The sequence below is a fragment of the Venturia canescens genome, chromosome 8 (genome assembly GCF_019457755.1).
Source record: "Venturia canescens isolate UGA chromosome 8, ASM1945775v1, whole genome shotgun sequence".
NCBI classification, from domain to species: Eukaryota; Metazoa; Arthropoda; class Insecta; order Hymenoptera; family Ichneumonidae; genus Venturia; species Venturia canescens.
In genome coordinates, this window is record NC_057428.1 from 12,226,608 (window position 1) to 12,248,824 (window position 22,217).

The following is a 22,217-nucleotide window of genomic DNA, read 5'->3' on the forward strand; positions in this document are numbered from 1 at the left end:
CGGCATCCCGGGGTCGATGCGAGCCCGCGACGACGCTTTTCGAGCTTTCGTGCGGCGTTATTTATACACGTACACACTTTATGAATGCTTTTTTTTATGAACGGTTTTTTTCTCGTCATTGATCGCAATCTTTCCACGCGACATTTTCAACGATTCATTCTTCCAGTGAGTTTTTCTCTTTCCTCGTAGTCAACGGGCCACTTGGAGTTCACACATTTCTCTCATTTATTTATTTTCATCCGTTGACGCGAGGCTGAATTCTTACGAGGGTTCACATTTTCCAGTGGCACGAGAAGTGAAAATCGTTAAGGATTCTAAAAAATGTTTACTCTCATCCTCTTTTCGAATTTATTTCCCAACAGAATTTGAATTTCCAATAAAATGTGTTTACACTCAAGATGATTTCGAAACGTCGCCTCTTTCATTGAATTCACGAATTTTAATAGAGAATTGCAAATGAATCGTTCCCACTTTGACCGTCCAATGTTACGAGATTTCGCAGTACCAACCTGATCGTCCATGCAACACTGGGTAATGGGACACTCGCCCAAACCGGCGTAGCCTCTGTACTTTGATTATTTTCCAGCAGTTGAAAACAGGGAGACGAACAATAGTGGGCGCAACTCTCTGCGAAACGGTGCACTTTGGTTAACACAATTTAATTTTCCTCGAAAAGCCACTAAATTCGAGCGACTCCGAACATCCCTAAAAGCACGAGAAACTTTTGTCGAACTGGGAAATTGCTCATGCTTGGGAACGAAATTTTTCCAACGAGATTGAATAATCACTTGACGAATTAAGTGAAAATCGAAAACGTGGCGCATTCAAACGAAAAATGAGATCCGAACGATTTTTCAATCAACTTTTGTAAATTCATCGCTGTCAAGTTCAGCGATATTCGTTACAGAAATTCGAGCGAATATTATTTAATGCTCTAGTTAGATATTTTTTTAAATTAACTGGACGACTCCATTTCCTTTCATGTCTGACACGGGCCTTTACACCCTCCCACACATATTTCCATGGCATTCAAACAAAAAAGGTTAACAATCAGGTAAAGTTGAAGTCACAATTTATGCATGGGGTTTGCTGCTTTTATTCTCGCTCTCTCTCCTCTCCTCTTTTTTTTCTCTCAGTGTGTTTACGCTACGAAATAATTTCAGGAATATAGAAAAAAGTGAATACTCAGGTAATGTCAAATTCGGATGGAAGCACGATTTTTTTTGTCCATGACAAAAAAGGTGATATAATTACCTGCTTTTTGCTCTGAACTCAAAATATCTCTTTGCTTTGTTTTTTCGGTGTCTATTTTTCCTAAATTTTCTCTCATTAATCAGCTTTATTTATTCTACGTGCGATGCTTTTTCGTTGAGTGAGCAAACTGTTTTTTTTTTTACTTCGTCAATTCCAGCGTTACCTCGCCGCAAGTTTTTCTTTTATCGCGACATCGAATTTCCAACTTTCCTACTGATTACAGCAGCATAAAAGTTGACCTTCGACAAAAAATTGTTAACTCACATTTTTGTCTCATAAACGTCCCGCAATATCTTCCCAGAAACTTATGTCATTTTTCAGCCTCCATAAACTTGATTTGTTACGAACAGTGAACTGGAAAAAAAAAAAATTCAAAAAACATCGAATGCTCGAGTGCACGTCCCATAATACGAATCCACGTTTCCACCTTTTTCAACGGGGTTGACCCATTTTATCGGATTTCATTTCACTGAACATTTTGACTTTTTCCAATCCGTTTACTCGCCGAATTTTCCGCTAATTGACCGCTACACGCGTCCGAATTCCCTCCGCTGAACCTAATAGCACATTTCTCGGAATAATTCAACGTAAAATTGATACGAAACAGGGAAAAAATATACTTTCAAATCGTTTCTCACAAAGTTATTAAGGTTCAAATATTTTTGACAGTTCCCTCCTTTGTCCTGCTCACTTATTTGTAACGAAAATATTATTTATGCCGATCGAGAATTTCCGACAAGAACTTCCGCTCAAAACAGTAAATTTGAACGATTTAAATACATTTTTTTAACTTTTCTTTCGACGAATGAAATTACCCATTAATTAATCGGGGATCCATCACTGACTGAACCCCAAATTTCATTCGTCCCCGGCGAAAATACCGTAGTTTTTCATGTAAAAAATTTCATTAGAGAGCACAAAGGGAAGTGGATTAAGAAAAAGTGTTAATAAAAAGACAGAAAACTCTGACAGAAATGGGCCAAGCCAAGAAGAAACAAAATGCTGAAATAAGCGAATGTGAGGTTATACGAGTGCTCATTACTAATTTCGTTCAATATTTAACGTAATATATCTTTATTACTAGTAAGACAATCGTCTCGAATATTTTCCCAAACCTTCATTACATACTTCGTCGTTATCGTGTACTTTTTCATAAACTTCGTAAGAAGCGTTCATTCGTTATATGGAAAAACGATTTTTTACGCATGTCCTTAAAACCCTGTGTATTTTTCTTCATATTTAAACACGTTTATCTCAATAACCAATAAGACGAAGCCTTTAAAATTTGATATGCGTGTGAGTCGACTATCCATTTAAACTCTGTGTAAATTTCAAGACTTGAGAAATTCGTTTCGTACATGTACTACCTTAAGGTTCCGGTATCGGTTGTCTTGGTCAGCAGGCTGTTTGGCTTTGGCTCGAAATCAAAACAGGCCTGCCCTCGGTCCTGTCACTCGGAATGAAATAAATGTTATTTGGAGACGTGCTACCATCTCGTTTTCTCAATAGACGAAGAAGACTGGTGAGCTAGTTGGCTCTGTTGATCCTTAAGCACGACCGAGAATGTTAAACCTGAGCGGAATAACTCGAGACGAGATGGGAATACGCAACAAACTACGAGAATAAATTAGCCTTGTTTTTCAACCATGCCCTTTCTCCTTCGCTCTTTCTTTGTTGTTGGATATTAGAGTGAAATTCATTCGTTTTGTTACGGGAACGAGCCCAGGTGGTTGGTAAAGATTTTCCTCAGGAAAGAGCTTTCCTCTCGTTGCACATAATTGTCACGTCCGCTAGGAATTAATTAAGACGCTGTAAATGCCTCGTCCCATCATTTTCTTCGAAATCTCCTTCCATTAAGTCTTAATAACAAGCAGAATAATGTTTCTCTTCCCCATGAGCCAATCTTCTCATTTTTCCTCGTCCCACAATGACCTTTGGGCGAAAATGAATAACGTTTTAATCATTTCCAGCTGTAATTCCATTCCCCCCTCAACATTTGATTCGATCCTCTTTCCAATATTTCGCTCAGTGTTTCATGCCGCACTGAATGGCTCGCTGAAAATGAATTTTTCACGAGCCAATTAATTTATCGCTGCACATTCGAACCTCTTTCCGTTATCGGATATTTTTTGTTTGTTTTTCCATGAGCTTCGCCTTTCTGCCCGTTCTCAAAGTCGTTCCGGTCTCTTATAAACTCAAACGATCCAATGGCAAACTTCCATCTCCATTTTCTCGTCTCTCAGTTCACACATTTTTTCACCTTTTATTTTTTATCAAAACTTTTTTGCGAAGCTCCTTCTGAAAAATTCAATTACCTACACCCCAGTCGCTCGCTAAACTGCCTGCGTTTTCTAGCAACTTTCCTTATTTTTTCTCTCTTCACCTTTTTCGCTTTCCATGCAACGAAAACCTTCGTAAATGTCAGCAGCTTGAAAGATATCCCGTCGAAAAAAGTATAACTAAAAAAACAAACGGATCCGGCTCTCTGCGAGAGTTGGCGGATGGAAAAAAAGAAATCGATTTCCATAAAGTTTAATCTGCACTCATTCCTCGTGAAAAAAAAACTTTTATGGATGCAACGGAATGAATTGTCTCATGTACGTGTCCTTTTTATTTTTCGATATGCTTCAGTTTCAGTGTTTTATTCGAAAATATCAAAGTTTAGAAGCGAATTTGAAGTTTAATCTTTCCGTGATTCGATTCCTTTTTCACGATCCACTAATTTAAAAAAAAAATTTTAAACACGCGTTCTTTCATCGTCGAACCGTTTGAAAATGGCAGCAAGGTCCGTGCAACCGACCTGCTCGCAGAGAACGAGTTTTCTCACGAAAAGCCTTCGACGCCATTTCCCCATCTTCAGTGCTTCAATCCTAAGAACGCATCGAAAAAATAGGCTGCCCAGGCTCGTGCGTATGGGGGAAAAATTTTCGGGGGACTTTCGACCCGTCCCTAGGACCAAACTACTGAAGCTGAAAAAGTTTTGTCCACGACTTTTTCGTCAGGAATTTTGTGCGCTGCGATATTGATCCAATGAACTTTATCTCAATCCTCCAACCGTTTCAGGAGTACACCTGATGAACGAAAGTGTGAGACTGAAGTCTCCATTACTTACAACTCATTAGAAAATGAAGAAAATCTTTTTCCGAGTCAGAAATGGACCTCGAACTTTCGAGTTTGCTTTCCGAAGATGCGGCACCCCGGTAACTAAGCAATTTTCTTCGAATCAATCGCACGTTTCATCCGCTGGCTTCAACTTAGTCCAAAGTTTCAAATATTCCGTTTGACGAATTTCGTCGTGTCAGTGCCTGAAGGTCGTTTCATACTTAGGAAATCCTGAGAACTTGAGGAATCTGGAACTCGTCCCCCGAGGCTCGGAAATCGCGGGAGGAAGAGAAACAGCGAGCGAGAGTTATTTATTCTCCTTCCGATTTGCTAGTGTCTCAAGGGTGGAGATTGAACATTTTCCGAAAACCTGCGACGTTTCAAGGCGCTCGAATTCTCAGGGGTTTTTCCCACCTTCGGGACACCCGAATCCTCGGTTACATTTTCATACATTGCTCTTTTCCCCTTCCTCGATTTCTTTCGCTTTGAGCAGAAGCGTGGGTGACGTCATAGGCATTATCTAGGTCGGGAGAAACTCTGTGACCCACATTTCGTTAGCCTTACTACTCCTCGGTACAGTACGCGGGCCTGCGTGGGGCATTTCCACCTTTTCAACCACCGCACCCCCTCCATCTTCTCATATATACGCATTATTTGTGAGATTCTTCCATTGCGAAGCTTCCGCCACTCGTGAAAAAATTCTACGTTCCATTTGTACGTGCATTCCTCAAATATTCCTGCACATTCTTTCTCCGCGCCTTGTACAGAACGATTCTTGTTTGCTTTCGACACAATAGCTTCGACCATGTACTCCGGGACAAAACGTTGTAGCTCTTTTTCAACTCCCAATTATTCCGTTACTTTCTCTAGTTTTAAGGCCTTAGGCCACTCTAGAGGCCGAAAAAAATAGGCTTTTTGGGAATTTTTTTTCAGAAATACTACAAATTAAATCGAGATAAGAGAAACGTGATTTTATTATTCATATCAGTGACTGCTTACAATAATTTTTTTGAAACGATTTAGTGCAAAATGGCGGCTGTGCAGCGTTTTTGCGATGGCTCAACTTTTCAAGTTGGCCGGACTCATAACTCAGGCAATTTTCAACCGATTAACTTGAAATTTTCAAAATATCTTGAAAAATACTTTGTCTATGGAAGTACGTAGGATCTTTTTTTTATATTGCGTAGTTCATTCGTTATTAACAATTATCTGACAATTCTTCAGTTCTCAAGTTTCTCAAGATCTTCACTTTCCACTTTAGAAGGGCGCCATTTGGCCAAAAATCAATATATCGCAAAAATCCTACGTATTTCAGTAGACAATGTATTTTTCAAGATATTTTCAAAATTTCAAGTTAATCGGTTGAAAATTGCCTGAGTTATGAGTCCGGCCAACTTGAAAAGTTGAGCCATCGCAAAAACGTTGCACAGCAGCCATTTTGCACTAAATCGTTTCAAAAAAATTATTGTAAGCAGTCACTGATATGAATAATAAAGTCACGTTTCTCTTATCTCGATTTAATTTGTAGTATTTCTGAAAAAAAATTCCCAAAAAGCCTATTTTTTTCGGCCTCTAGAGTGGCCTAAGGCCTTAACAAACGTATGCCAAAAGAGCCTTCATTTTTTCATTGCTTTTTATCTACCTTTGGAAATTTATGTTTTTCTGAAAGTTACTGATTGACCGGACTGGATGAGGAAATAATGACGACGCTGAAGTTTCCAACGTTGGAGTCCAACGAAATGATCTAAAAAAACTCTCAAATAATTCCAGTAAATCTCCAATTTTCTTCCCTGCCGAATTTCCAATTCGTTATTTTTTAAGCCACATCAATAATTCGTGAAATGAAAAAATAATTAATTATAAATCTTTTTTTCGTTCATTTCGTTCAACTCCAACGTTGCAAACTTCAACGTCATAAATAATGTTGGTTTTCGTTGAGTTTGTGGATTTTTCTTCTTTTCTAATATCCGCCCTTTCGGTTGTCCATTCCAGTAATTCTCCAATTCTGTTACCTGCCTAATTGGCACTTCGTAGTTTTTCAGTCTTCACCAATGATTGATGAAATAAAAAATTAGTTTTTTACAACGAAAACAAACAAATGTTATTTTCGTTAATTTCGCTGGACTCCAACGTTGCAAACTTCAGCGTTCAGCAAACTTCTGATCATCAACTTTTCTTTCCGCTCGTCTCTTTGAAAATGTTTTTCACCTTCATCTCTTCTGTCTTCGTGCTGCATGGTCTTTCGTCGAGTGTATTATCGATGCCGGAGATTCACGAAAAACGATTCGACTGGAAGAAACCACTCGATTTTGCTCAAAAGCTATTCAGGTTAATCGCCCAGGCCAATGCCTACCGATTTCCCTCTCTCTCTCTCGCTCTTTCTTGGCTGTAAGCCCAGGATCGAAGTGCCACTCTGCGAAGGAGGATCATACCAACCCCTATGAGCTCAAAGCCAACTAGGGCTGCAAGAGGAACTCTCAACTTTCGAACCCAGAGAACCTTTTGCCTGCCTTTCCCCCTCCCTTATCCTCGTTTCTTCTCTCGCTGAAATTCACAATATTACCATAAAAGACGAATCGGAATTCCATTCAGGATTATTCGAGCCAATTATCGAAGGAATAAGCTTAAATTGTCATTTATATTGCGAAGCAATTTCATCGAGTTTTCAAAATTAAAATACTGCTATCTGAGATTATGAGTCTTCATGATGCCAGCAGGAAACGTTCGTAATTTATTTTGTGATTAAAACAGTTTTAACTCACTGAAAGTTTTCACCGACTTTTGCCCATTGGACAAAAGCTCGAAAATACGAAATCCTAGAGAAACGGATTGCTGAAAATGTGAAAGGCATGAAAAGTGAAAAATTTATGTAAACGACTTGTTATTTCAGGTTGAGTTTCTCGAACGCTTTTGAATTCCTTATTTAATTAAACGAGTGAATCATTGTTCTCTTGATTGGCACCAATTCGTGTGTTTTTCTTAAGCATTCGCTACGTTTTTTTTATTCTCTCTTTTTCTTTAGTTTCGACCATTTGAAGTAAACTGTGCGCATCCCCGAAGGATTTAGCCCGAAGGGGAAGCTCAGTCGAGGAGAATAAAAGCCTTATGATTCTCTTTGACGATTCTTAACCACCTGCATCAGGGGAGAAAAAAATCTCTCGTGTCTCGTACCTCCCGGATCTTCGCCTGTCGTGGCTCTCTCAGTCTCGTTTTATTTCCAGCTAGCTCGCTTTAAATCCTCGACTTCTTTCGCTTGGCCAATTAAAAAAACTCGGCGCTTTTCACTCCCAGCTCCCTGCTAATTTCTAGCATTTTTTAAGCTCGTATCATTTCTTTCATTCCCACTAACTAATACACTCTATCGTCTCATCTTTCTTCTGCAGATTCTTCTGGAAGAAACAGTTCGGATGGTAAGTTCTTCGTTCACTGAAATTCTCGTCGTTTGTCCAGTCCAATGTTCGTTCTTCGAACCAAAGAACACCAAATCGACACGAACACGATACAATTTTCATTCGCTCTCATCGTTTTTATTTTCAACAAATATTCATATTTTCAACGTTTTTTTTTTCTTTCTTTGCAAACATCCAATAACCTTCGGGAGATTGAACCAGGCGGAAAGCACTGTAGGCGAAAATCTGAATAATTTTCTATTTCCAGAGGGCTCAAATGAATCTTGAACGTTCCCTCGCCTACTCCAGGCTTTTCTCGTTTTTTGACTTTTCGCCAGTCGACGTTACGTCATAGGACACCTCCCTCTCGCTCTCTTTCTCTCCTGCTCCAGCGGTTCGTAGTCGACGGTGGCCTGGATCGATACTATACTCCTCCAGACCCCACAACGCGACGGAGGTCATGCCCATGCAATCTTCGAAAGCTCTAGTTCTGGCTGTGCAACCCTCTCCCTTTCTTTTCCCCCTTGCACCACACCATTTTTCTTACCCTTTTTTTTATTCTTTCTCCCTAGTTATTCTCTCCCCTTTTCCCTGTCCACAATACGATCGCTATCCAACATCGTTCTTTCAACAATTCCCAGAGCAACTAAAGTCGTTTAGAACTTTCACGCTTGAGCGTGATTTTGGAAAAAGGTTTTCGTACGTTCGCCAGGGTGATTCGTTACGGTGAAAATGTTCTTATTAAAAAAAAGCGTAGAGCAGTTTGATGGATTTCGTAACTACTCTTCTCGATGTCGAAGTTCGTTGGGATTTTTTCAATATTTTTGTTTTTCCCATGAGCTTTCAATTATCGAGGATCGATTTTCTCTTTTAATCTGTTGCTAGGAAAATTTTCTCCATTCTCAGCCTTTAAGGGGCGAACGAGAAAATGGATAAACTAGGAAAAGATGAATTTTTCTCGTGCTATCCCAACAGTGCAAATTTTCACATCGAATGTTTTTTCTTAGAATTTTTCAGCTCAAGGGCAGCATACAAATTCATTGGTTTACTCGATCCATATTTTTACCCCAGTTCTCGAGTCCACCGGCTTGAAAAAGCTTTTCACGAGGCTCCCTCAGCACGAAAGTCGAAAAATTTCTGTCAGAAGTCTAGAAAGCGAGGCAATATTTCCCGATATCGCAAATCAAATTCTCTCCTCCATTTCCCCCAGGTTACCGTATTGATATAAACGGCAACTCGAAAGACTTGGGTCGCAGGAAATAAAGAATATATACGTAATGAAAATTCACTTCCTTCGCCGCCGCCACCGCCACGACCATTAACCGAATCCCTCTCGTATACATTTTTCTTTACTGGCAGTCATTTTTCAGGGGGAAAAAATAATATTTCAGGGCTTTCCAAACGGTTTTGCTGTTTTTTCAGTTAACTATACACTCGCAGGAGTATTCCGGAGTACATTTTTTTCAGAAAAAGATTGAAGTAAAAAGAGGGAAAATCCGAAAACAAAATAATTTTCATGAAAACATAACGAACGTAAAAGGTAAAAATATTCCATTCGTTGTTTCCTTTTTTTTTATTTTCTTATACGAATTTCCATATTTTCTTCCCTATTCGGCAATGAAACTTTTCCGTCGAATCAATTTGCATATACATATTAATTGGTGCGATGGATCGATCAACACCCTCGATTCTCAGCTCGTTGACCTAATTATAACTCGTCGACTACACGAGCCCCCGACGTATTGGGGATATCGACTTTTGCCAAATGAGAGAAGAAGCAAGAGTAGAAAGGAGTTTTGCTCACGTATAGAAAAAAAAAAAAAAAAATTAAGGATATAACGCAGAGGCAAAGATGAGATGTCGAGTGCAGGATTTCTGCTGAATTAGTCGTCGGGAAATCCTCGTCGAATATACTTCGTTGTACTCTCAAGCGAGTCTGTGCTTTTTCATCGTCGGAATTACGTTTTCTTAGCTTTTGACTGAAATATGACGCACGGTATTCTCGATGTTTTTATTAATTCATGGAGAGACGATTCGCTCCGATGAACATCAAAATCTCCCCCTTCATTTCTCTTTGTAAGAATTAATCATTTTTATTGTCTTTTCAGAGAATCATCGCCGAACTGAACAAAGAGCAGGAAGCTTTCATCGCCGGTAAGCAGAACGAAAAAGGCGAGGCCGTTGCTCCTTGGGTAGGGGCGCCGAATGAGGATGCACTTCGCGAGGAATGCTTAGCCCTTTCAACCGTAAGCTCCTTCACTTCGCACATAGCAAACACATCGAATACCATTTTATTCCCTAGAAACCAATTACTCTTGGAGACCCTAACGATTAATCTCTTTTTTCGTTTTATTGTCATCTCAGGATCGACGCAACTTTGTGAGAGCTCCGCCACCTGGTGTTGAATTCGCGTGGGACTTTGAGGCCGTTCAGCCAATGGCACAGGCCACTTTAGCCCTCGACCCTAATCTTGAGACCATGAGGTTCGAGCTGGTACCAAAAGTGTGAGTGTCAAATATTCTTCCAACCGAACCTTCGACAATGGACGACACAAAAATTACGATTGTTGTATCTAATTTGCAATTTTTACGTTATGAAAATTTGAAAAGCTTCAGTCAACTTTCTTGGTGTCATAAAACACTTGAAATTGCCTGTGGAATATGTCGGTAGCTATTTTCACAATTTTTCAATTTCATTAACGATAGAAATATTTAAAATAAAGAGTAGACAAATCTTGGGCGTATAATTACAGAAAAAGGGACACTTCCGAATGGCATTTTTCGAATTACTGTTTTGGGGTATTTGGAAAATACAAAAATATCTCCGTTACGCCTCAATTTTCGAAAATGTTTTACCCAATACTTCAACGTTTCTATTCGACGCATTGTTTAATGGATAAAATATAATCGTCTCTTGTCTTTCGACATTGACTGATGCAGGATAACCGAAGAGAATTTCTGGCGCAACTACTTTTACCGAGTGTCCCTACTCCGTCAAAGCCACGAACTGAATGCAATGGCTAGCCAGGCGGAAAGCAATCCAAATGCCGCGCTAACATCCACCGGTAGCATCGATCATACTCAAGGTAAATAACTTTACCGTCACCGTTCTTATTTTTCTTTCGTAGTATCAATTATTTTGATGCTTTGAGTAGAGTGTGTAGATGTTGTTATATGCATCACGAGTATTATTGTCGATGAGCACTGAAATCGCTACACTTTATGGCCTTGGATTTGTGAGCTTGAAAGTAATAACTTTAGTGAGACGCATTTAGTTAATTTTTTGCATTAAAGTGGTTGTTGCGAGCGAAGCAATTCCGAGGTCTCAGAGATTGCCACGGATTTGGAAAGCTCATTAATAATTGTCAAAAATTTTGCAAACTAGAAACGTCGTTCCTATTCCATTTGACTTCTCTCTCGAAAATCGTCTCTCTTTTTGCAATCAAACTAACGAACGTTCCAACTCAATTTGAATGCGAAATGATGATGAATTGATGCGAAATTCGCAATGAGAGGAACCGGGTCTTGCCGTAATATTGAAATTGCTTTGATTCAATTGAAAAGTAGATTGTAACTTTGCTCCGGATTAGTGATATACACATGGCCGAATCGAATGAACGAAAAAAATGATATTGATCGAGGGCTCTCCATTCGTCAAGTCTCAAATTTATGCTGGAATGTTTTTTATAAAAATGAGAAAACCAGATTATTGGAAGTTTTGGACAGTAAATGTTGAGTCAGAAATAAAATGATGAAATTCAATAGAGAACATTGAAAAAAACAAAACATTTATCAAAGAGTTGGGGTGAAAAATTTTCCAAGGAGGACAGCAATAGCGTCTCGACATGTTTTGACATCACTGTAAGTCGGTATGTTTAGCTGAACACATGTTTGAGCACTGTAATATCGTCAGTTCGAGCTAGCTCGTATCTCTAGTGTAGGTGTGGCCGTTTAGTGAATCTATAACAATGCTGGGAATACCGTAGTTCGAGTGGAGGCAGCCGAAGCAGCGAGCAAGGTGCTCGAACCGTCGAAAGATTCGCCGAGCCATGAGTTTGTTTCTGACAGTGTAAGGGCTACGGACACTGACATTAAAGAAGTGCGGGAAGGCATGAAAAGACTGGGAATGCAAAATGGTAAAGGTCAGTAACGTCGATCGATTTCACGATGTTGAAGCTTGCAATGTTGGAATGCAAATGAAATTTCGTCCTTTTCAAAAGCTCTTGAATACACGACTTTTCATTTTAAAAAAAAAAAAAAAAAAAAAAAAAATGTAACAGAGTAACACAATAAGTTTCAAAAACGATCAGAGATTTTTTAAATTAGTCTACCAATTTTACCGAATAAAAAATACTTTTCGTTCATTTGTTGGAGAATTGATAGACAAACATCACTCGCGATTGAACTTAATCAAATTCTTCCTACCGAATTTTTTATTTTCATGCGTTCAAAGTCCTTGAGAAGTTTGACGGGTGGAAAAAAATTTTCGTTGCATTCCATCCGTTGTATGTTCAATACCTTAACAGTTTTGCTCGCAACACAACCCCATTTTTCTAAAGATTGCAAAAGTATGCAGCGACAAAAATTTATATACAAAAAAACTATAAACTGTATTTTCTAGAGAAAAAAAAGAAATATTTCTATGAAATATGTACTTCTATTTTATGAGTAATTTTTAAATAAAATTGATCAGTACATTCGAGATATAAATTTTTTGCATGGTGCACAGAGAAAAATATTCGATAAAATGGGGAAACGTTGGTGACGAGAGGTATGAAAAAAAAAAATATATCTTCACATATTTGCACAATAGTTGGCTACTTGTTGTTGATATTGAGACAGCATGGTAACGGACCCCGGTGTTCTCCGGTAACGATAAATTAGAAGAAAAAAAAACCATAAATACCTGTCTAGCTCAATGTATGTCGTAGCGTAAAGCAATGAAGTTTGGAGAGTATTTCGTAGTCTCGTAATTAGCTAAGAAAGAAAGTAGATTTAAAGAATATATCTTTGAATTAATACGATTTATGGAATTGAAAGAAAAAACGACAATTTTCCATTCTATTCTGTCTACAGCCTAAGAAGAGGAGAAATAGACCTGTACCATTATCCAAAGCACACCCAAAAAAATCCAAACGACATTTACGTTCAGTAGAACAAATTCGATCATAATTTATTTGAATTATCATAAAAAATATTGTTTCCTAAATCACCTGTTATCAAGACGAGATTTCGATTCGACATTTTCTCGTTCTCTCTCTCTCTCTCTCTCTCTTTCTCTCTTTCTCTCTGTCTCTCCCTCAAATTTCGTCCCTCTCGTATCGCAACTCATTGTAGATTTTACGTTGTTTTTTTCACAAGTACACATACACAAACGAACTCACACGTACTTGCAAACGAACATACACACGCATGCAAACACAAAAACACAAAGGATCGTAAATTTGAAAAAGTTGTTTAAAATTTTATTTGTGTTATATAGAGAGAAAAAAACAACATTACAAAGTCGATAAATAATCTAGAACGCAAAATTACGATAAATTACTTGTAATACGAAAACGCGCTCGAGACACTTGAGATTAAAAGAAAAAAAATTGGTATAGGGAAAAGGGCGGAAATAATAATCGTGGGAGAATGTCTTCTAAACTGCTGAAAGTTTAGCGTTACTGCATTTAGTCGAGCACTCGGCAAACTTTTCGTGATTTAACACTACATTTAGATCAATCGTAGCGACTGAAAAAGAGGGCCTGGTGGGTTGATCGAGAGCGAGAGCGAGAGCGAGAGAGAGAGAGAACGAAGAAATATTAGTTCGAGACATTGGGCGAAGTTTGAGAATCGATTCGTTTCATTCGTGACAAATATTTAGATATTTATAAATATTCGTATTTATAAATATAAATATTTGACACCGATGGAATTGAGATCGATATAAAAAAGGAAAATAATGAAGAAAAAACGTTAAAAACTGATATATTTGACTATACTGTCTGTCTGTTTGTCGTCTGTCTGTCCGTATGTCTACGTCAACTATTTACCTTCACTTTGTTCTCTCCGTGTTGTAAAAGTTGTAAGTAACAAAAGAAAATCCAATGAACTATAAGTAACGATAAATTAACAGAATGAATAAATAAATAAATTAAATTAATACAAATAACGATGACGAGGAAGCGATAAAACTTACTAATAGGTACCTAATTAAATTTGTTGAATGACAATACGTGTTTTACCGGATATTAAATTTTAATGAAATTCCAATTGAAAAGAAAAGAAAAAAACAGGATCGAGTTACGTTCACGAGGGACACGGAATATTTCTTGGGAATATTTCAATCGCCTGCTCGTCGTTGTCGAACGCCCGTTCGCGCTTGTCTACACCCTTTCGGTTTTCTTTTATACTCGAATGGGCTCGTACGAAAATGTATCACAATAATGAAAACGAAAAACGATTCTAGTCATTTAAAATGGATTCGGGAAAATAGGTTGATACTGACTGCTTTGAGAAACGAAATGAGCGATTTCGATTTGCTTTCTCGAGGAAATTTCACTGGCATTTTTATTGGGTAAATATCGATCGATAGTGGCCGTAATGAATTTGCTTTTTGCAATTTGAAAATAAGTTTATCCATAAAAACTGCGATAAAACTTTTGTTTCATTATAAATCGAAGGAATTTGCTCGTGACTGAATTTTGAATGGATCGTCAATGAATTTTATTTTATAAATGGTTCGAAATAACGACGGACAAAGCGATTCGAAACGATACGGGATATTTTTCAAAGTAAGCCGTATCGCCTGTTCTCGCGCAACCGCGAGAACGAACGAGCGAAACGGAAACAAAGCTGTGGGACGGGATTGCGGTAGACGATTAACGCGGAAAAAATTAGTGGTTAATCATGCTCTTGGGCGAATAGTGTTTTGCGCGCAAACGAACCTCCGTAAAAAGCGAACCGCGCAAATTGCCATGAGCAATTGTTTATACGTAAATAATTTAAAACGGAAAATCGCGGCTTTGTGCATCATAAAAAGTCTCGAGAAGCAACGATTAAAAACGTTCCACGAGTCATTCCTGAACGCGTTATCAGTGATAAATCTTTAAAAAAAGCTTTTCGACCGGGGTCCCACTTACCGTTGTCACAAAAAATTAAAGATCTCGACAAAAGTTTTCATTGCTTTGCATTTATTTCTCGTACTAAAAGAGACTCGTCTTTAAGAATCTTTCCATTCTGAGTCCTCTTGCATTACTACTGTTATTATTACTGTTGTTATTATTATTTTGATTTTCTTAATAGTTTTTTTTCATTCCTTCATTTTCATCTTAACTCATTCTCTTTACATCCACGCCCACTTTTCCCAATGTCTAATCGATCATCTTGCAAAAAACAGACACACATATACACACAATCTGCACACACAAACAGGACATTATTTGATCACGTGTATATAAGACACAAACATACATATAAACACGATCCAATGGCTCCTACCTGGAAAATAGCTACAAGGCTGCTTGTGAATCTCCGCAGAAGAAGAATGGGAAGGTGAATTGGAGGCCGAACTGAAGGATTTTGAAGTCGTTACGGGCCAGGAAAAGAATACGACGAGTGGCAAGGACGATTGGGAAGAACAGATGGATGAACTCCTCGGCGAAGATGGGGATCTCAAGTAAAATGAATAACGAACAGAGATGGAGAAAAAAATGGTTGAAAACGTATGAAGAAATTGTGAAACTTTGACGTACTCGATCGAGGCGTATTTATGAGTTGTTAACGAGCCTTTGCTCAAGGGCAAAGTGATTTTTTCACGCAGATATGCGACAAGTCGGACGATCCTCCATCGCCTTAGTTTATAAAATCATTTCTCATTTTTATTTCCAACCATTCAACGGCGAATTTCTTTTCCGAAGATTTGTTACGACCGCACAAAATTGCTTGTATGTGTGTCTGTTTGTATTTTAAATCTCGTAAGTTTTCGTCGGGTTCGACTGAAAAGAAAAAAGAGAAAGATCGATTACAGGGGAAAAGTATAATTGAGTAATTGAGAGTTGACGTGATATTTATTATCGCCGCATTAAGTCTATTTATTTCGTCCGAAGATTCTACTCGGCTTTGTTACGAATATCAAGAAGTTTATCGTTCCGTAAAACGAAAAGATCGTTTGTTTTGTTTTTCAAGGAATTTATCGCGTCGATTTATTTGTCAAAGTGATCAACAGAATTCGTCACCGAACGAAGCTCTCCGTTTATTCATTGTATCGAAACTTGAAGAATTTTTTCGACGTCTTTCTTCGTCACGCGAACAGACTCCAGACACATGGCCTATACGATCATATTTCACTATTTTGCGCCTGTTACGAAGCTTCATGTTCGACTCGGCCACCCTCCTTGGACAACGAATGCTGTCGGTCACTTCGAATAAAAAACTTATTAATGATGCTCATAAAAATAATAAGCACTTTTTATTTCCAATTTATCGATTCGTCATTGGCAAATAAATCGCCAAAGATATGACATCTGGTGACGAATCTTTGCGCAAAGACGCTTCTGCACCACTGCTATTCCGGTCGAATAGAATTCTCAATGACTTGGCGCAACGATTCAATTTTCTGACAACGGCTATCCGAGGGAAAAATACTTTAATACATCAGCGAGAATTTATGTTTGATGAAGCAGTGTTTCATCATCGATCTGAACTTCCGACTATTTTGTCAGCGATCCAACAAGTCATGTGTAATTACTCCGAAAAAATGGTCATTCAAAATGTAGTTTCTTAGTCGAGAGCTTTGTAAGGGCAGCAGCTTCGAAGCGCGCTCATCTGCATTCTTTCGTTTCGTTGAACGCAACCGTCGACTATCATTCGTCTTGTACATTGATTTTCCACTTACTGCTCCTGGTGAACTCGATCTTGCGCAGATGAGAAAATCATACTCTGTCAAGCAGTTTAAACGTGCTTTTGGATGCCTAAACTCGAATCGATCAAAATTTCGATTTTTTGCCAATAGACTAAAACCAGAATCGTTACAAAAACCTTCGAGATATTGTGAAAAATATATTATAAAAATATGAATGAACGAAAAAAAATTGTGGAAAAGCATTACGACTTTTTTAAACAAACTTTCCCTCGTTTTTGGTTCTTTATGCAAACGCATTCGTGACATGAGCCGTTTTGACGTGTTTTTTTTTGAAGATTCAATATGTGAAATGAAAGAGAGGGAGCAAAAAAAAGAGAGGAAGTTCGGAAAGAAGTTGAAATCCATTGAGGAAATTAATTTAGTTCACTCGCCGTGTGGAAAATGTGTTCGTTGAACTATTTCCAGGATTTTTTTCAAGCGTTCATCGAATCGCGAAATATCGAAATTCTGATCGAACGAGTTCTCGACTTGGAGAACGTGTATACAAGATATAAAATCCTTTCTGAAAATGTTAAACGAGTGATTTTCTGACGTTCGGAAATTGTTGTGACAGGAAACGTTTAATAAGAAAAATCACATGAAGGGGAAGATAGGGAGAAAAAGAATAAGGAGAAAAAATATCCGGTAGAAGAGAAGCTTTTACGAAGTTGCAGTTGTGTTTCAGGAGGGCCTAATGGATCAGGCGTTATTTAGAAGATAAACAATCACGGTTAGCGTGTTTAACTTAAGTTGGCCTCGCGCAAGAAACGGAATGGAAAGCAGCAGCAACAAGAACAAAAATCCATGTAAACGCATAGTGGAACTTGCGTTGAAATAATAAAAAATAAAAAAAAAAAAAAAATAAAAAATAAAAAACTAAAAACGATAAACAAATCTAAAATCATGTAATTATCGTAATGGAATCGCGCGCATCGAGTGCGTGTCGATTGATTTTTACGGCATTTCTCATAGCGTTCCTCGTATTCGAATATGTTTAAATAACAGCAATATACAACAGCCAAAAACCAAAAAAATGTGCGGTATATTAAATGGTGAAGAGACAAAGAAAATACTTAGAAAGAAAAAAAGGAATTCCCGAGTACACATCGTTTTATCACTCTGAGTCACTCGGGAAAGTAAATCGCTATATCCTCCGATGCAATGCATTCACTCATAAAATATGAGTATACACCTGGTACTTGTATGTATATACACGCGTATACATATAATATACATAAATATACACATATACATATATGTTGTTGAATCCATTGAAAGTATGATAATATATATTATATGACTATTAATGAGAATATATAATGATGCAGCAGATTAAATTGAAAAGGAAAAACACTATTAAGGAAATAATATTATAATTGCGATAATGTATTATAAATATACAAATCGTGTACCTCGTGAGAAATAAAAACAAATCGAGTACTCCTAAGCTTCCTTCGCTCATTCCTTTTTATTCTTTAAGACTTTAGGACTAAATGATGATTTCCTACGAACCTAGAATTAGGTTCGTAGGAAATTTTTCCAGTGATATTCTCCACAAGGAAAACGTAGAGGGGGGAGTAGTAGCTTTAATTTATAGTAAACAATCGATATTTTCATGATTATAGATAGTATCGATTGTTCACTAGTTATTACTGCTTTTCCTCGTTGGTGATATATGGAAGAACGATTGTCCTTCTTTATGAATAATGTAAATTGCTCATCTATTCCCACCGCTTTTTTAAAGAGTTTCGGTACAGAAGTCTAAATATTAAGAAATTGATCAAATTTGGTGATAATGTTCTTCAACATCAAGTGCGAAAACACAATTTTTTTCAAAATTTTCTTCTACTTAGTTGTCGAGTAATCACGCATTAAAGAAGATTTCTTATGCCCGGAATGTATACCTATATATATGGAAACGCTATGCTTATACACGTGAATTTTAGTGATCAATTACTCGATAACTGTGTAGAAGAAAAATCTTAAAAAATTTGTATTGTCAAATTTGGCACTAAAGAATATGTTCACCAAATTTTATAAAATTCTGAACTTTTTGAAATTTTTTATGTCTTTAGCATGGTTTAGCATGGCAACATTGTACTTACTAAGAAAGCATAATAGTGCTAAGAAACTCTTGCAACGCGAATAATACGTGCCGCCTTTTTTAACATCAGAAACCGGAGCAGGGGCACCGTTAGGCCCAGCACGCTTTTTGCCGTTTTTTTATGAAACTAGCAACAACGCGGGCGCTACGCGCTTGCTTTAGCGACAGAAGCTAATTAATAATGATGCTTGGCAACGATCCATGACAACGAATAAACAAAACTATAGCAACGAATAGAGGCTTCACATTTCGATACATCGAAATATGTTTTTTAAAAAAAATAGCATATTTAAACCTCAGCAAAGGTGGGTTGGTCACGTTTCGGCAATTGACGCGAAGAATTCGAGTGTTCTTTAGTTTCTCACATTTTTAAATATGTGTTTTTTACTCCCTCTTTTTTCCTCATTGCAGTAACCAATCGAATTTTCTCTTTAGTTTGTAAGAAGGGGCACTTTGCTTCTTCCATTATTTTAAAATATTTTTGTAGAAACAGATTCGTAATGAACTCCGAGCTGCTCACATCGGAGCAACTTGTCTATACCGAATAAAATAGTTGTTGTTATTTTTAATGAAAGTAATTCAACTGTTTTTCATTCATTTATTCCAAACACCTAACTCTCCGTAAAAAGAAGGTTAGAACACCGTCAAGGGACGATACAGAAACTTCTGCGTATCAGTAAAACCGGTCTGTAAAGCTTCCCCGATGCAGGCCTCCAAGTCCGCCCGACCGTGAATCGGCTGCTGGTAGACGACCAATTTCACGTGCTCTCAAAAGAAAAAATCAAGAGAGTTGAAATCAGGTGAACGTGGAGGCCATTTGCAAACGCCACCTTGCCCGATATCTCGGTTCCCAAAGACGAATCAGATGATATCCTGGGTCGCCTACTTGTATAAGCAACGGCCTCATCTTGTTGAAAATGGGCCGCGTTAAATTCCTCCAAGTTAACTTTGCACGAATGCATAACTTGCAAAGGCGTGTCTAGAGAAATTTGCAGTAACGATCCGCAGAGAATGTGCCATCCAAATTGAATGGACTGATCTGAAACAATACAATAAAAAATAGGGATTCTTCGGTAAAAGGAAAGAATGCGGATCGATGGTTGTGGGGAGAGAGACTGTATTCATAAAAATCATAATTAAAATCAATGGAGCAAAATTATTGCAAAAATTCTATTATTTTCCCCATATATTTGTCAATATTTACACATGCCGTTTCGATTTCATGAATTTCGTTAAAGTAAGAATCGCGCGACTCTATGGTCAAATGACTATTTATTAATCGTCGAAATAAAATAGGTTATAAGAAAGGTTTTCTGTATTGAATAAATCTTAGGACAATTTAAAATGTATTCGTATAAATTTATACAAGATCATATTTAATAATTTATGATTAGAAATATCTTATGATTGCTTATTTGACTCGGTTTTTCAATATATACGTATATATATCGGTTCTCTTCTCACCTGACAGTCGAAAGATATCCTAGCCTCCAAACTCGCCGGCTATCACGAAAAGTATACATATATTGTAAGATACGTGTTTGTTTTATTATTATTGGTAAGAAAAATATAAACCATGACAATCATTCATACAACCGCATACTCTACGCACTCACACCCACTCACTCGAAAATATATTTTTTCTTTTTTTGCAAATTAATGTCCTATTGACTAACGACGGATAAAAGAAGTTGCTTATCTCGTTTTTTTTTTTTTTGGTGTTCATGCTCGTCCCACGTTGGCTCTTCGACTCCGGGAACCTCAGGAGAATGATTTCGATGAAAATACAACGGCTTTGGACGATTTTCCTCGATGTCGATTGAAATTTCTCTCTTTCTGGCGAAGATGAAGGCTTTGGGGCGGCCAGACCCAAGTAAATCCCGTCACGTTGAAAAAGAGATGACTTTTCAGGAGAGTCAAGCCAGTAGAGAGAGATGAATTTTCAGGAGAGTCCAACCAGTTGCGGTCCTTTCGACGGTCCCGGAGCGAGAGAGCGAGCATAGATTAATTGACAGAGAGCTGGGAGCGAGCTCTCCCCACTCTTGTCGTCCATGACACGACGTTACACGCATATCGATCACCGAAAGATCGAGCCCGAGAGTTTCGGAAACGGCGCGAGATTCGACATATTTTAAATCTCACAATATGTATACATTCTTAACGTTGCCAAGTATGTGGAGCCACTTCATGGCAGTCGATCTCCTGCCATTTTCTGAGTTTTCATCGAGACTATTTTAAAAATTCTCTTTGAATGAGTCGATGCCTCTATATTTTTATGGTCACATTGAAATCTTTATAATATAATCTATGAGGAGCAATTTTAACATAAACTAATCGATAATAATAATAAACATATCTAATCGATAAGTAACCTAGTAAATCCTTTAGCCATATGAACGTTCATCACGTAAAAATTATGTAATTTAAAAATCACGAGTTCGTCTAGTATCGATTGTCGCGCGACTCCTACCTTAAAATAAGCATTTAAATCGTTAAAATTTTTGAGCCCTCCATAGGTGTACTGGTAGAGCTCTGCTGGCACGAGAGCCCTCTGGCTGATGTTTGCCACACCCAAAACCGTGCCAGGCGATAACTGTCAAACATGAGCCGAAAAGTATTTGTCTTCTTCTATAAAAGCCATTGTCACATCCCGTTTTTATTCAGGCGGACGGGATGAATGCCTCTTAATTATATGGTTGCGACGACTACAAAAAATACTCATTGATTGTCAGAAATCGAGTAATCGCTTCTACAAACATTTTAATGAGGCTTGCGCATTGAAAGATATCAATTACAGTGCAAACGGTAAAACAATATTAAAATTCTTGAAAACATGATTAACTATATTTTTTGTATCCACAGCCACTCACTCGTAGTGCTACTCGGATTATTTCATTACGATAAGATTTTTTACTATTATTTATAGTCTTTCTGGAATAGTTCACAGTTGCAGATATCACAGGAGTTATATGTTTACGCTGCAAAAAAGCACCAAGCAAAAACTCGACTAAGCGTAAACGCGTGGAGCGTAAAAAACACCCGAAACGCCTAAACAAACCGAACATGATCCAAAATTCATTGAAAATGGGTGTGTTACGTTTTAGCGCTGCCATTTTAGCGTAGCCGTTTGGGCGCGAGGACATTTTTACGTAAACGTTTCGGCGCTAGAATTAAAAGAAATTAAAACAAATAAATGCAATGGAGAAAATAAAATTGAATCGTGAATACAGATGAAAAAAAAACGGATTCGTAGCAACAAAGGGTGTGATTTTTTATGGAAGCAGAAAATTGTCATCTGCCAATCAAATGTTCCATAAAGCAGTTTATGGCGGTTTTTGCTGGTTTTTCATTTTCACGGGATACAGGATGGGATTTGGTACTCATGATGATTAATTTAAAATTCTAATTGTCACTCTGGTCCCCGAGCCAAAACGTACTGTTTCCTTAAAAAATATTCGAATATCACATTTTTCTACACCGCGACC

The 22,217-nt window shown here is 37.8% G+C and overlaps 1 protein-coding gene and 1 long non-coding RNA gene across 9 annotated transcripts in view; one reads left to right on the forward strand and one right to left on the reverse strand.

Annotated features, from left to right (window-relative positions):
• The window catches only part of Sap47 (Synapse-associated protein 47kD), a 35,256-nt gene extending 17,181 nt beyond the window's left edge, over positions 1-18,075 (forward strand). For 2 of the 8 annotated variants that reach the window (XM_043425575.1, XM_043425579.1), the window contains 6 exons: positions 1,043-1,054; positions 9,854-9,991; positions 10,110-10,249; positions 10,685-10,830; positions 11,731-11,886; positions 15,266-18,075. In XM_043425575.1, the coding sequence (XP_043281510.1) occupies positions 1,043-1,054; positions 9,854-9,991; positions 10,110-10,249; positions 10,685-10,830; positions 11,731-11,886; positions 15,266-15,408 (735 nt within the window). In that variant the 3' untranslated portion in view covers positions 15,409-18,075. Of the gene's footprint in view, positions 1-1,042; positions 1,055-9,853; positions 9,992-10,109; positions 10,250-10,684; positions 10,831-11,730; positions 11,887-12,820; positions 14,909-15,265 lie in introns of those variants that run through there. The other 6 variants (XM_043425577.1, XM_043425583.1, XM_043425576.1 and 3 more) reach the window with 5 other exon arrangements.
• Positions 18,076-19,316: 1,241 nt separating this feature from the next.
• LOC122414367 (uncharacterized) lies at positions 19,317-20,868 on the reverse strand. Its single transcript, XR_006261751.1, has 2 exons — positions 20,197-20,868; positions 19,317-19,771 (listed from the first exon to the last, which is right to left on the reverse strand). It is a non-coding gene; the product is annotated as an uncharacterized lncRNA (long non-coding RNA).
• Between the last annotated feature and the right edge of the window lie 1,349 nt (positions 20,869-22,217).